At 28.8% G+C, this 10,990-nt stretch overlaps 3 protein-coding genes across 4 annotated transcripts; 1 reads left to right on the top strand and 2 right to left on the bottom strand.

Annotated features, from left to right (window-relative positions):
* Window positions 1-83: 83 nt before the first annotated feature.
* LOC123259215 (U6 snRNA-associated Sm-like protein LSm4) lies at window positions 84-1,304 on the bottom strand. The gene is made up of 4 exons (XM_044719559.1): window positions 1,156-1,304; window positions 1,037-1,078; window positions 868-966; window positions 84-428 (listed from the first exon to the last, which is right to left on the bottom strand). The coding sequence occupies exons 1-4, from the start codon at window positions 1,156-1,158 to the stop codon at window positions 138-140; spliced, it is 435 nt and encodes a 144-aa protein (XP_044575494.1). The 5' UTR covers window positions 1,159-1,304; the 3' UTR covers window positions 84-137.
* A 70-nt stretch (window positions 1,305-1,374) lies between these two features.
* On the top strand, window positions 1,375-5,044 carry LOC123259175 (aspartate--tRNA ligase, mitochondrial). Of its 2 annotated transcripts, XR_006508187.1 has the most exons (10): window positions 1,375-1,545; window positions 2,035-2,283; window positions 2,348-2,716; window positions 2,790-2,966; window positions 3,050-3,301; window positions 3,363-3,572; window positions 3,655-3,864; window positions 3,928-4,111; window positions 4,181-4,433; window positions 4,504-5,044. XR_006508187.1 is itself a non-coding variant. In XM_044719492.1 (9 exons), the coding sequence occupies exons 1-9, from the start codon at window positions 1,474-1,476 to the stop codon at window positions 4,357-4,359; spliced, it is 1,902 nt and encodes a 633-aa protein (XP_044575427.1). In that variant the 5' UTR covers window positions 1,375-1,473; the 3' UTR covers window positions 4,360-5,044. The 2 variants fall into 2 exon arrangements, 1 of the variants encoding a protein (XP_044575427.1); XM_044719492.1 differs by having other exon boundaries at window positions 4,181-5,044.
* Window positions 5,045-5,401: 357 nt separating this feature from the next.
* On the bottom strand, window positions 5,402-9,403 carry LOC123259182 (WD repeat-containing protein 82). Its single transcript, XM_044719510.1, has one exon. The coding sequence runs from the start codon at window positions 8,451-8,453 to the stop codon at window positions 7,506-7,508; it is 948 nt and encodes a 315-aa protein (XP_044575445.1). The 5' UTR covers window positions 8,454-9,403; the 3' UTR covers window positions 5,402-7,505.
* Between the last annotated feature and the right edge of the window lie 1,587 nt (window positions 9,404-10,990).

The raw sequence follows: 10,990 nt of genomic DNA, 5'->3' as shown, positions 1-10,990 counted from the left end.
ATAAAATACTTAAATTAAACCAACTTGTATTGTTATTATTATTATGACTCCCTTCTGTTTTTTTTAAATTAAAAACCACATGATTAATCTTAGAAAATTTTTATTAAATATATAGTAATTAAAATTAAGTGATTAAATTATTTGTTTCTATTTTTGTTGAGGAGCTTGTTGCCTTGATTACCGCCGCTACCACGACCTAAAGGTGCTGGTCCTCTGCTTCCACGGTTACCAAAAGTACCGCCACCACGACCTCCTCCGCGTCCACCGCGTTGGCTTTGACCACCTCTTCCTTTCATTTCACCTCGTCCACGAGATTTCATTTGAACATCTTCCTTGACCATGTCGATAACTTCGTCCGGAATACGCAAATATTTTATAGTACTACCTCTGATGTAGCACTCGGGCATCTTCCAAAATTTGTCACCATCCTTAAGGGAAAAAAATAAAATAAATCATTTAATTAATGGCTGCGTAACAAAATACACACAAAGAAAATTAAAAAGTGGTTTCAAAAATTATATACTGAATTTAATTGACATTTAACAATTTTTTAGTTTTATAACAATTATAATAAAAATTATAATGAAAAAAATTCCAAATGCAGAAATTTTTTAAAATAATAAGTGCAAATTTCTTAAAATAATTTTTTATAATAATTGATTTGGTATAAAAATTTAAAGAATTTTTAAATGTCTGCTGATTTCTTTATCAAAATTATCCATATGAATCTGCAATAGTTTTTTGAAAAAAAAAAAAAAAAAAAAAAAATTTTTTTTCTTTCGTTTATATGAACGCAGGTATTTTTTTGTGATACCTAAGTTAATAATAATCAATAATAAAATAAGTTCAATAAAATATTTTTCTTACCCGTGACGTACAAATTACTTCTCTAAGGTTGATGTTCATCCAATTATCACAACTAACTAAATGTCCGTTGTAGGTTTCTCCATTTTTCAATTCAACCAACTAAAAATAAATTTTACAATTAATTAAAGTAAATTAAATACAAGAAATAAAATGTTAAATTAATAATTACCATAGGATGATTTTGCGCTGTCCTGAGTAACGAAAGTGGCAACTAAAAATAAACAGATAATTTATATTGTTGATAATGATTTTATAAATATTAATATTTAAAAAAAAATACAAATTTACCATTTTGTATTCTAATAATTTAAATACTAGATATGTTTATTTATTATTTATATTCACTTGGAAGCTTTTATAATAAATTAAATCAATTGTTGTTGTTAATAATAAACTTCACTACACCATTACCGCGAACTTGCAATCGTAAATTCTACGATGCTGAGGAAACATAACCTAGTTCTTGACAATAATAAAAAAGTCTGAGGGCTGATTTCCAAAAGAAATTTTTGTCATTACCTAAACTTAGAAAAAATTCTCTTTCATCATTTCCACATGTTATTGAAAAATTTTTTAAACAAATACTTTTAATTAATTTTTATAATTATGTTAACGAGGAGAGGATTTAATTATTTGCAAAGATGTTCCCGATCAATATTGGGGATAAAAAATTCAAAGGTAACGATAAATATTTAATTATTTTGATAATGAATTTAATATGAAAATTAATTTAGCAGATATTTTATAATTTTAAGAATTTTTTTAACAAATAAATTATGTCAAAGAAAATGAGAAAAAAAATTGACATTTACAAAATTAGAAAAATAAAAAAATCCAATTTTTAGAAATGATTATTTTTCGGAGCAAATTTATTTATTAAAGAAAATTTAAAAATTGTAAAGCGACTGCTAACTTTAATGTCATGAATTTAACAGACATTTAACAAGTTTTAAAATTTTTATAACAATTAAATTATAATGAAAAAAATTTGGGGAAAAAATTCGACAGGTAGAAATTAAAAAAAATTATAAGTGGGAATTTTTAAAAATATTTTTTTTTATAATAATTGATTTGTTATAAAAATTCAACGAATTTTCAGAAGTTTGCTAATATCAGTATCATTTATTTTAATTAAGTTACATTAATAAAATTTATAAATCATTTCAGAATAAGATATGCGGCTTTAAAAAATTATCAGTTCATTACAGTCAAGATAATCCTCAGGTTAAAAGTCAAAATAAAGAATTATTTCCAGTTAACAAGTATGTTCAGAGAACACACACCTGCGGTGAGCTGGGAATTGAAGATGTTGGAGAAACTGTCAGTCTGTGTGGATGGATGGAGTACCAGAGAATGGGGAAGTTTATTACGTTAAGAGATTCTTATGGAACTATTCAGTTAATGATTCCTGATGATGTAAGAATTTATCGAAAGAGCCATTTAATTTATTTAATGATGCAATAAAATTTATTCATTATAGAAACAATCTTTAATCAAAGCTGTGGAACAGTCGAGCTTTGAGAGTGTTTTATCGGTGACAGGGAAAGTTATCCTGAGGCCGCCAGAACAAGAAAATCGTAAAATGAAAACTGGTAGCATAGAGATTCTTGTAGAAGCACTAGAAATAGTAAATAATGCCGCATCACAGCTACCTTTTTATATTAGAGAGCACAATGTCCCTAAAGAAATGCTGCAGATGCAATACAGATACTTAGCGCTAAGATTTCCGTCAATGCAAAATAATTTACGACTACGATCTCAGTTTATGCACAAATTACGAGGGTATTTGATCGATGACTGCGGGTTTGTCGACGTAGAAACTCCTACTCTTTTCAGGCGTACTCCTGGTGTAAGTGTTTGCTGATGTAGTTGCTTAAATTCAGTACTGTTTTTAATTTTTTTCAAAGTAAGATTATTTATAGGGTGCTCAAGAATTTGTGGTACCGACTAGACAGCCAGGAGAATTCTACTCACTTGTTCAAAGTCCACAGCAGTTTAAGCAGTTGCTGATGGTCGGTGGAATTGATAGGTACTTCCAAATAGCTAGATGTTACAGAGATGAAGGTGCTAGATCCGACCGACAACCAGAATTCACACAAGTAAATTTATAAATTATCAACCATCACTTTTTTTGGTTTACTTTTTATCGATTGGTAATTTGATTATTTTAAATAATTTACAGCTGGATATAGAAATATCGTTTACTGACCGTGAAGGTATTATTAGTTTAATAGAAGATCTTCTGTGTCATTGCTGGCCTAAAGAGTCTGCTGCATTGACAGCTCCATTCAGACATTTCACTTATGAACAAGTGATGGAGCTTTTTGGGACGGATCAACCGGATTTAAGACTTCCATACCGTATTTTAAATCTACAGCAGTCGGATTCTCGGGGTGATAATGAAATTTACGCCTTACCGATACCGATGGGAGCTGTAAGTTTTAATTGTTAGAACTCACAGTTATAAATGGAGTAATTTATTTTATTTATCACAGGAATTTCTGACAAATGCAGTGAAAGCTCAGTTTAATGATATCAGAGATAAGAATTTTAAAGGTGTTAAGTTGATGCAAATTAAAATACAAGATAATTCATGGCCGGAGAAGGTCGAGAAATTTGGCGTTGATATTTCTGGTATGAATCAGAAATTGAGTGTCAATAAAACTGACGCTCTATTTTTAGCCTCTGGAAACAAAAATAATGTTGTGAGTATAGAATGACTTGAAGTAAAAAAAAAAAAAAAAAAAAAAAAAACAGAAGAAAAATAATTCAAGTAATAATTTTTAGAGAAAACTTCTCGGTAAAATTCTTGTGGAGTTTGCCAATATAATAGAATCTAAAGGACGTCAAGTAAGGACTCAAGGGTATGAATTCTTGTGGATTGTCGATTTTCCATTGTTTGAAATAAACGACGACGGAAGTATTGCTTCAACTCATCATCCATTTACTGCGCCGCATTCTGATGACATTCAGTATCTTGAGACTGACCCTTTTAAAGTTTGTAAAAATATTAATAATAAATTGTGTAATTGAACCAGAGATCAAATTAATTATATTCAGGTACGAGGGCTGCATTATGATCTAGTATTAAATGGCTCTGAAATCGCTGGCGGTTCTATAAGAATTCACAATGCAAAGCTGCAAGAAAAAATACTGAAAATGCTGAACATTAGTACTTCGCAAATGAAACACTTGTTGCAAGCACTAGCAAGTGGAGCTCCTCCTCACGGTGGAATTGCATTTGGTATTTAAATAAATATTATTATTATTATTACTTTAATTAAAGTTGTTTGTAATTAATTGTAATTTACAGGAATGGATCGTCTGATATCAATTATATGTAAATCACCCAGCATAAGGAATGTAATAGCCTTTCCCAAGACCATGGAAGGTCGAGACCTTATGTCTGGAGCGCCGACTGAGATATCCGAGGACGAAAAAAAATTATATCACTTATCAATACTAAGTAATGAAAATGAAAAAAATTGTTGACTTGTAATTAAGGTGTAAAAAACGGTTTGTATTTTATTCAATCAAATGGCTTGGTGATTTAATTACAGAAAAAGGTATAATTACAGTATTGTTATATTTCAAGACTTTATATCATCATTATTTATTATTTTTTTCTTTCCATAGTTCATAAATCACTGAGTGATATATAATTACTAGATTATATATAAACTAAACATATACTTGGCTCACAAAATTTTTTACAATAAATTACGTTTAATAAAATTATCAATTCCTAAATAATTATTTGAATTTTACACTGACAGTTCATTTAAATTTCATTTAGTTACGAAAACATGCGATAAAAAAAGATCTAGAAATAAATTGTGATTATTTAATTTTTGCTAATATATATAATTGAATTTAATTAATGTATTTTTACTATTACAAATTTAAAGCCAGTCAAATCGTCTTTATTGATCGGCGATAAAATAATACGGTGAGACTCATTTACATTTTATTTTATTGTATTTACTTCATTTTAATATCTTGAACAAGTTTAATTGAAGCGTGGGTGCTTATAAATGTTACTCTTATCATCTATTTATATTTATTATTTTAATATAAAAACTCCATCGTCCGGAAGTATAAAAAAATGAGGAAATGTTTTACTATATTTAACAATAAATAAAAAAAAAAAAAACAAAAACAAAAAAAAGAAAGAAAGGAACACGTACGTGAATAAAATACATCAATGTGTGTAAATATATTTCGTTTTTTAGATGCTACGATACAATTCATCTAGATGGATGAATTAATAATGAACAATGGAAGATTTTATTTTTAATATTACATATATTGGCATAGGTAATCGCGCTATTGACCCTTGCAAAAATATCACTTTGTAAAAGTAAACTTAAATAATAATCTTGTTTTTAAAAAAACTAAATTTTCTTTTTCCAAAATAAAATTCTTTCAAATAGCTTTTAGTTAATTTCTGCAAGGCCAACTGCTCGGTAACCATTATAGTATCCAACATTGATCGTTATTATTAATTTTTATAATTATATTAATTAAAAAAAAAAAATATATTAATTAACATTTTAAATACCGTTGACTATTACAACCACGTTTTAGCATTTTTGATTCTACTAAGTTTGTAATTTGTTGTTGTACGGACGGAAAAGGAGCGCGATTCGCTTAATACATCAAATCGTGCTTAATTAATCCTTTTGACACTTAATATTGTTTTTTTTTTTTTTTAGTTAATTTAATATTTAAGTTAATCAACTAATCTTTTTTATGCAAAATTTTTACATGCTACTCGGTATTAGCTCGGTCCTGGTTTTCTACTCAGTACTATTCATTAAATTAAAACTGTATTAATTTTTGAGTAATTATTAATTAATAATAACAGTTATTGTTATTATCATAATGATTGGTACTAATGAATATATGTACGGTTATAGTTTGTATTTTAAAAATCTATAGATAATTGTATAACGTGATGATCAGCCGGAAATCACAGAAAAACTAAATTGACGTAATGTTGATCATATCAGTTTATTTATAATTTTAGTCATCAAAAATGTTATGCTATTATCTCTCACAGCGTCAATTATTTAATATTTATCATTATCATAATGTTTACTTTATTTATTAATTTTTTATTTCAATATAATATTTTTTTAAATATTTACATGTATACGGCAGTAAAATTCAATGAAATTTCAGACAAGTATTAAATATTTTAATGGTTAAACAATACAAAATTTTTGTGTAATCTCTATAATTTTCTTATAGATATACAAATATTTATATAATTAATAAACTCCTGATGATACTTGGATTTAATTGCGCATATTATTAATAATGATTGAAGACAAATAATTCGATTGATATCAATTGCGATTATATAATAATAATTAATTAATATTAATAACTTTTTTTTTGTTTATTACATTTTATAAAAAATACTATATTACATCGAGTTGTACATCTATACTCGTATCGTATCGTAAAATCACAAACGCTTGCGCCTTTCTCACACATTCATCCTTACATCTACATTTAATATTATGCAATATGAATATATAGATATATGTATATATTTATTCCCGTTGATTTCATGCAGAATAAATGAGGAGAGCAGAGAAAATGTTTTAAACTTGAGAGAGAATGAGAAAGGGAACGTTTGTTATACATGTTATCCTATAATATATGAATAATAAAAGGTGTGCCGTATTTACATAAACGAAAGGGCCACAGGGTTTACTTTTTTTTAAACTTTTAATTTATTTTGTTTTCTGCATTTAATCAACCGATTCATAAATTATTTCATTTTAAAAAATAACAATAAAATAGCTTTGGCTCGGAAATGGAAGTTTAGTTTACGAACTAGATTATTCCGGCAGTAATTTATCAAAGCAAATTAAGTGAATCGGTTGTTTAAACGACAATTATCAAAATTAACTTTGCAAATGTACAATTCTTTTTGTTTTTTTTTTTTTTTTTTTTTTTTTTTTGTAGCTGTTATGATAAGCACAGGTACACAGGAACATAACTATGTACACGGATACAAACATGTCAATACTAACGGTATTAATTTAAAGTTCAGTAATAATGTGACCGAAGATAATAAACTTATACCCATTATTTAAATAGTATCGGTGTTGGTGGTGTCGATGTCAATGATGGCGATAACAAACCTATCTCTCTAAATTAAAAAACAAAATATATCATATATATATATATATATATATATATATATATTTTATATAATAAAATATTATAAATATAGGCGGCGCATTGTCGATCACGTTTCGATGCGTGTGCTCTTAATTACACGCTAAGCAAAGTTCCTTACACTATTTAATTAAATTTATACATATAATATATATGTGTATATATATATATATATATTTATATAAAGAAAAAGAAAATTATATTACTCTTCATTCTCAGTATTTTCTCATCCTGTGATTAAGATGACGAGAAAGTCGTACAAACAATTATTACTTTATTCGTAAAAAATGCATCTTGTGTTGTTGTTAAACAAGTAGTAACTGTATAAATTATTTTAAATCCTTAATTATTCACAACAATTATACTTGCACTCCCTGTACCGATGAGATCCTGTTGTACTCGTATCGTGTATATTTATAAAATAAAACAAATATGTAAAAGTCTTACGCAGTGTCTTCGACAGTCGGCAACCAAAATGCCATGTTAGTACATGCTGATGCGAGCATCATATACTTTGGATTGAATTGAATACACTGCACAGGGGCTGGGTGATCACCATTTAGCACACAAACCTTGTAGCCGGTGTCGGCATTCCACACGTGAACTCTTCCGTCCGTAGAACCACTGAAAACAAATTGTGAATCTGGACTGAAGCTAGCCTCGATGGCGATACCTTTGTTGTTGAGGTACCCCGCGAACGTTTGGAGAGGCGTCCCGTGAAAAGCATCAATTAGACGTATAATGCTGCCATTTGTTGATATCAGAATAGTTTTGCCATCACGGCTGAATTTTAGTCCTGTCCAATCGCACTCTTTCTCCTGCGTCAGTTTAAAAGTGACAAAAGGTCCCTTGTCGAAGCTACGGAGGTCGTAGAGCTTTATACACTCCGAGTTTACACCCGCTGCAAATATGAGGCCCTCGGGGTCGTATGCCGCGACTGGTCGCCCGGAGACGTTCATCACTCCATGACAGTTGGGTGATCTCAGGTCCCAAAGTCTGAGTGTTTTATCGAGCGAACCCGAGAGAAAGGTGTCCTCCACAGGACTTATACACAGAGACACGACTTTCTTGGTGTGACCAGGAAAATATCTTATGTATTTATTGTCGTGTAAACTCAGGTAGCGTATTGTGTCATCGACCTTGGTACTGCTGTGTATTGCTGTGTTTTTCGCGTGAGTAAAGTGTATAAGATCCACACCATACTTTTTGGAATTAACTGTACGCATTTGTGTCCCCTTTTCACAATCGTAAATCACTATTTGGTCATCTTCGGAGCAGGATATCAGTGTGTCACCACTTTGTGAAAAATCGATGCTATTTATTCGGTCCGAGTTCTCACGAAATATCTTGGCAACTTTAAAGCTCCTCACCACGTGGTCGACCAGCTTCATGGCTAGCTCTTGTTATTATCCTTCTAACTGATGATTTTATTAATCAAAGGTGTCCCTTTTGTCGGATAATAATAATATTATTAATATAATTATTATTTATGTTACAACTAGTAGAACTATAATTATTATTATTATTATGATTATTATTATTGTTGTTACTATTGTGATACTGAAACTATACTTATGATTATTGTATTGTCTTGATGTCGTTGTCGCAGCAGCCACCGACGCCGCGATTATTGTCCTTCCTCGTTGGTATCCTCACCCTCTCTTTCTCGCACTCCCTCCTTATATTCTCTTAAATAAATATATATATGTGTATACAGGTACATATATATGATATATGTATAATTTATAGGTATGTATATTTTTGTTGGTGTCTATGTAGATGGAGATGTACAGATATACACATGGATAGATATGTGTATATATAATGTGATGTCTCCCTCTTCTGTCGAAGAATATTCTCAAAAGATTTAATTATCGTTGACGATTGGATTTAATACGATGACGCTTAGGTGACTGTATTGAGCATCCGCAATGAAAGTCTGTGGCGTCGGCACAGCCAGACGGCCTTGTTTTCTTGAGATTGTTATTTTACAGGAAAAACTATACGTTGTGAGTGATTGTTGTGTGATAAAAGGGGTTGATTATCAAGAGTTAAAAAAAATCCCGGGCAAATGATCGCACTGTCGTTATCCAAAACGAACGCCGGTAATCTTATGCTCTATTACCGCCAATTTAAAACAAAACCACTGGGCCGACCAGCTGCCAAATTGTCACGACAAATGCCGAATAAAACAACGACAATGGGTTATTTTTCACGTCAAATAGATGTTCTCTTACCGGAAAACGAGTCTCTTCTGATGTAAAAATCCATCGACAAAACCCATGCACGATGGTAGTCACTAATCCTTACACGACAATGCTGCCAACTTCACGCTGTTGTTACTTCACTACCTCATTGAAATTATTATTATCATTACTATTATTTGCCAATAATGTGTACGTCTTCTTCCACGTCACGCCCGCCATTTTTTTTCCTCCGGTCGCGTGACTTTTTTATCTGCGCTGACGTTGGCGGGATATTTTGAATCTAAATTTAATAAATACATTTTGTTAAACAATGATTTTTTTCACTTGTTTTTATTTTTTTAATAATCAATAATTATTAAAAAGCAGAAAGGCGCTCTCGAAGAATAACTCCAATAAAAAATAAAACAATTATTTCTAGATAAAAAATTTAAAAACTGCACTAATTTCATTTATTACACAAATTTTTGCTGTTTTACATGATTGTATATGATTATTATTATTGTTTTATTGTTCATAATGCTTGTAAAAGGCGCTCAACGGCATATTATACAGTTCTTTATCAGCGGATATATTATAATTCCATGTATTACAAATTTATTATTTTTTTATTACACTTATTGTTTTTATTTAAATAATTGTACCTTTTCATTAAGCAGTAATCAAGATAATTGAGCATCGAATTATAATTTTAATTGTTCAATTCCCTCTAGTACATAATTATATCACAAAAAGCTCAAGAGAATGCTTGTATAATATTTTACAATAAATTATCATCAATAAATAGCAGAGCGGATTTTGATAATGTGCTTTTGTTATGATTAAACGGGTTATAGATAAATTGAGGCGTGAGAATACAAGCATTGTTAAATTTTTCCATTGTAAAAAAATACACTTTTTGCTAAAAGACTGATAAATAATTCATTCTAACTCACACACACTACGTATACATTTTATCATTATTATTATTCAATCAATAACTTTAAAAGTAATAGCATTCTCTTATGTACAAATTTAATATATAGCTCTCTGCTAAATAAATAAATAGATAAATAAATAATTTCATTTTTGAGTATACAATTCATTGGTTTATATTCCTTAAACTCGGAGATTTTACTGCTTTTATTTTATATCTTTATAATTTATTTAGTTAATTAAGTTTCTCCATTTACTTTTATTCTTATAGTTTCTCTAATAAATATTTTTCGATTCTTATTGTACTCAATAACAACAATAACGGTAATGCTTACAATAAAAAAAAATATCCGCATTTTTTAAATTACGATAAACATACATTATATATTTATTACAATGTTAATTCATTATTATTATTACTGACTTACATATTATTTTTTTCTAATAAGTTAAAACGCGACTCTGAATGAATTACACTGAATGAAAATAAAATATTAATAAATAATAACGATAAAAACATCAACTCTTTTAATCATTTAATTTTACGATGTATAGTTGTAATAATAATAATAATAATAATAATAATAATAAATTATCAAAATAGATTATCACACTGGTAGTAAATAATAATAATAATAATTTATAATTCTTTCCACGCCGAAATTATATACGATTTGTTAGATTATAAATAAATAAGATTTAATTTTGTTGAAATTACTGAGGTATATTGTATATATTTAAATAGTTTTTAGAGGACGGCGTGAATTATATTTTATGTATATTTAACTTGTTACTTAATATCGTTGATC

This window comes from Cotesia glomerata, linkage group LG1, assembly GCF_020080835.1.
Source record: "Cotesia glomerata isolate CgM1 linkage group LG1, MPM_Cglom_v2.3, whole genome shotgun sequence".
NCBI classification, from domain to species: domain Eukaryota; kingdom Metazoa; phylum Arthropoda; class Insecta; order Hymenoptera; family Braconidae; genus Cotesia; species Cotesia glomerata.
Note: the sequence above shows the minus strand (reverse complement) of the source record. Positions and strands in the feature narration are given on the sequence as shown.

What these genes read in the sequence shown, in the direction of transcription:
- LOC123259215 (XM_044719559.1), bottom strand. An exon ending in CAGCGCAAAATCATCCTATG is followed by an intron (nt 967 to 1,036) that starts GTAATTATTAAT and finishes ATTTATTTTTAG; the next exon opens with TTGGTTGAATTGAAAAATGG. An exon ending in AAGTAATTTGTACGTCACGG is followed by an intron (nt 429 to 867) that starts GTAAGAAAAATA and finishes TTTTCCCTTAAG; the next exon opens with GATGGTGACAAATTTTGGAA.
- LOC123259182 (XM_044719510.1), bottom strand. Translation starts at nt 8,453, where the DNA reads ATGAAGCTGGTCGACCACGTGGTGAGGAGCTTTAAAGTTGCCAAGATA.
- LOC123259175 (XM_044719492.1), top strand. Translation starts at nt 1,474, where the DNA reads ATGTTAACGAGGAGAGGATTTAATTATTTGCAAAGATGTTCCCGATCA. An exon ending in TTGAGACTGACCCTTTTAAA is followed by an intron (nt 3,865 to 3,927) that starts GTTTGTAAAAAT and finishes AATTATATTCAG; the next exon opens with GTACGAGGGCTGCATTATGA. An exon ending in TCACGGTGGAATTGCATTTG is followed by an intron (nt 4,112 to 4,180) that starts GTATTTAAATAA and finishes TGTAATTTACAG; the next exon opens with GAATGGATCGTCTGATATCA.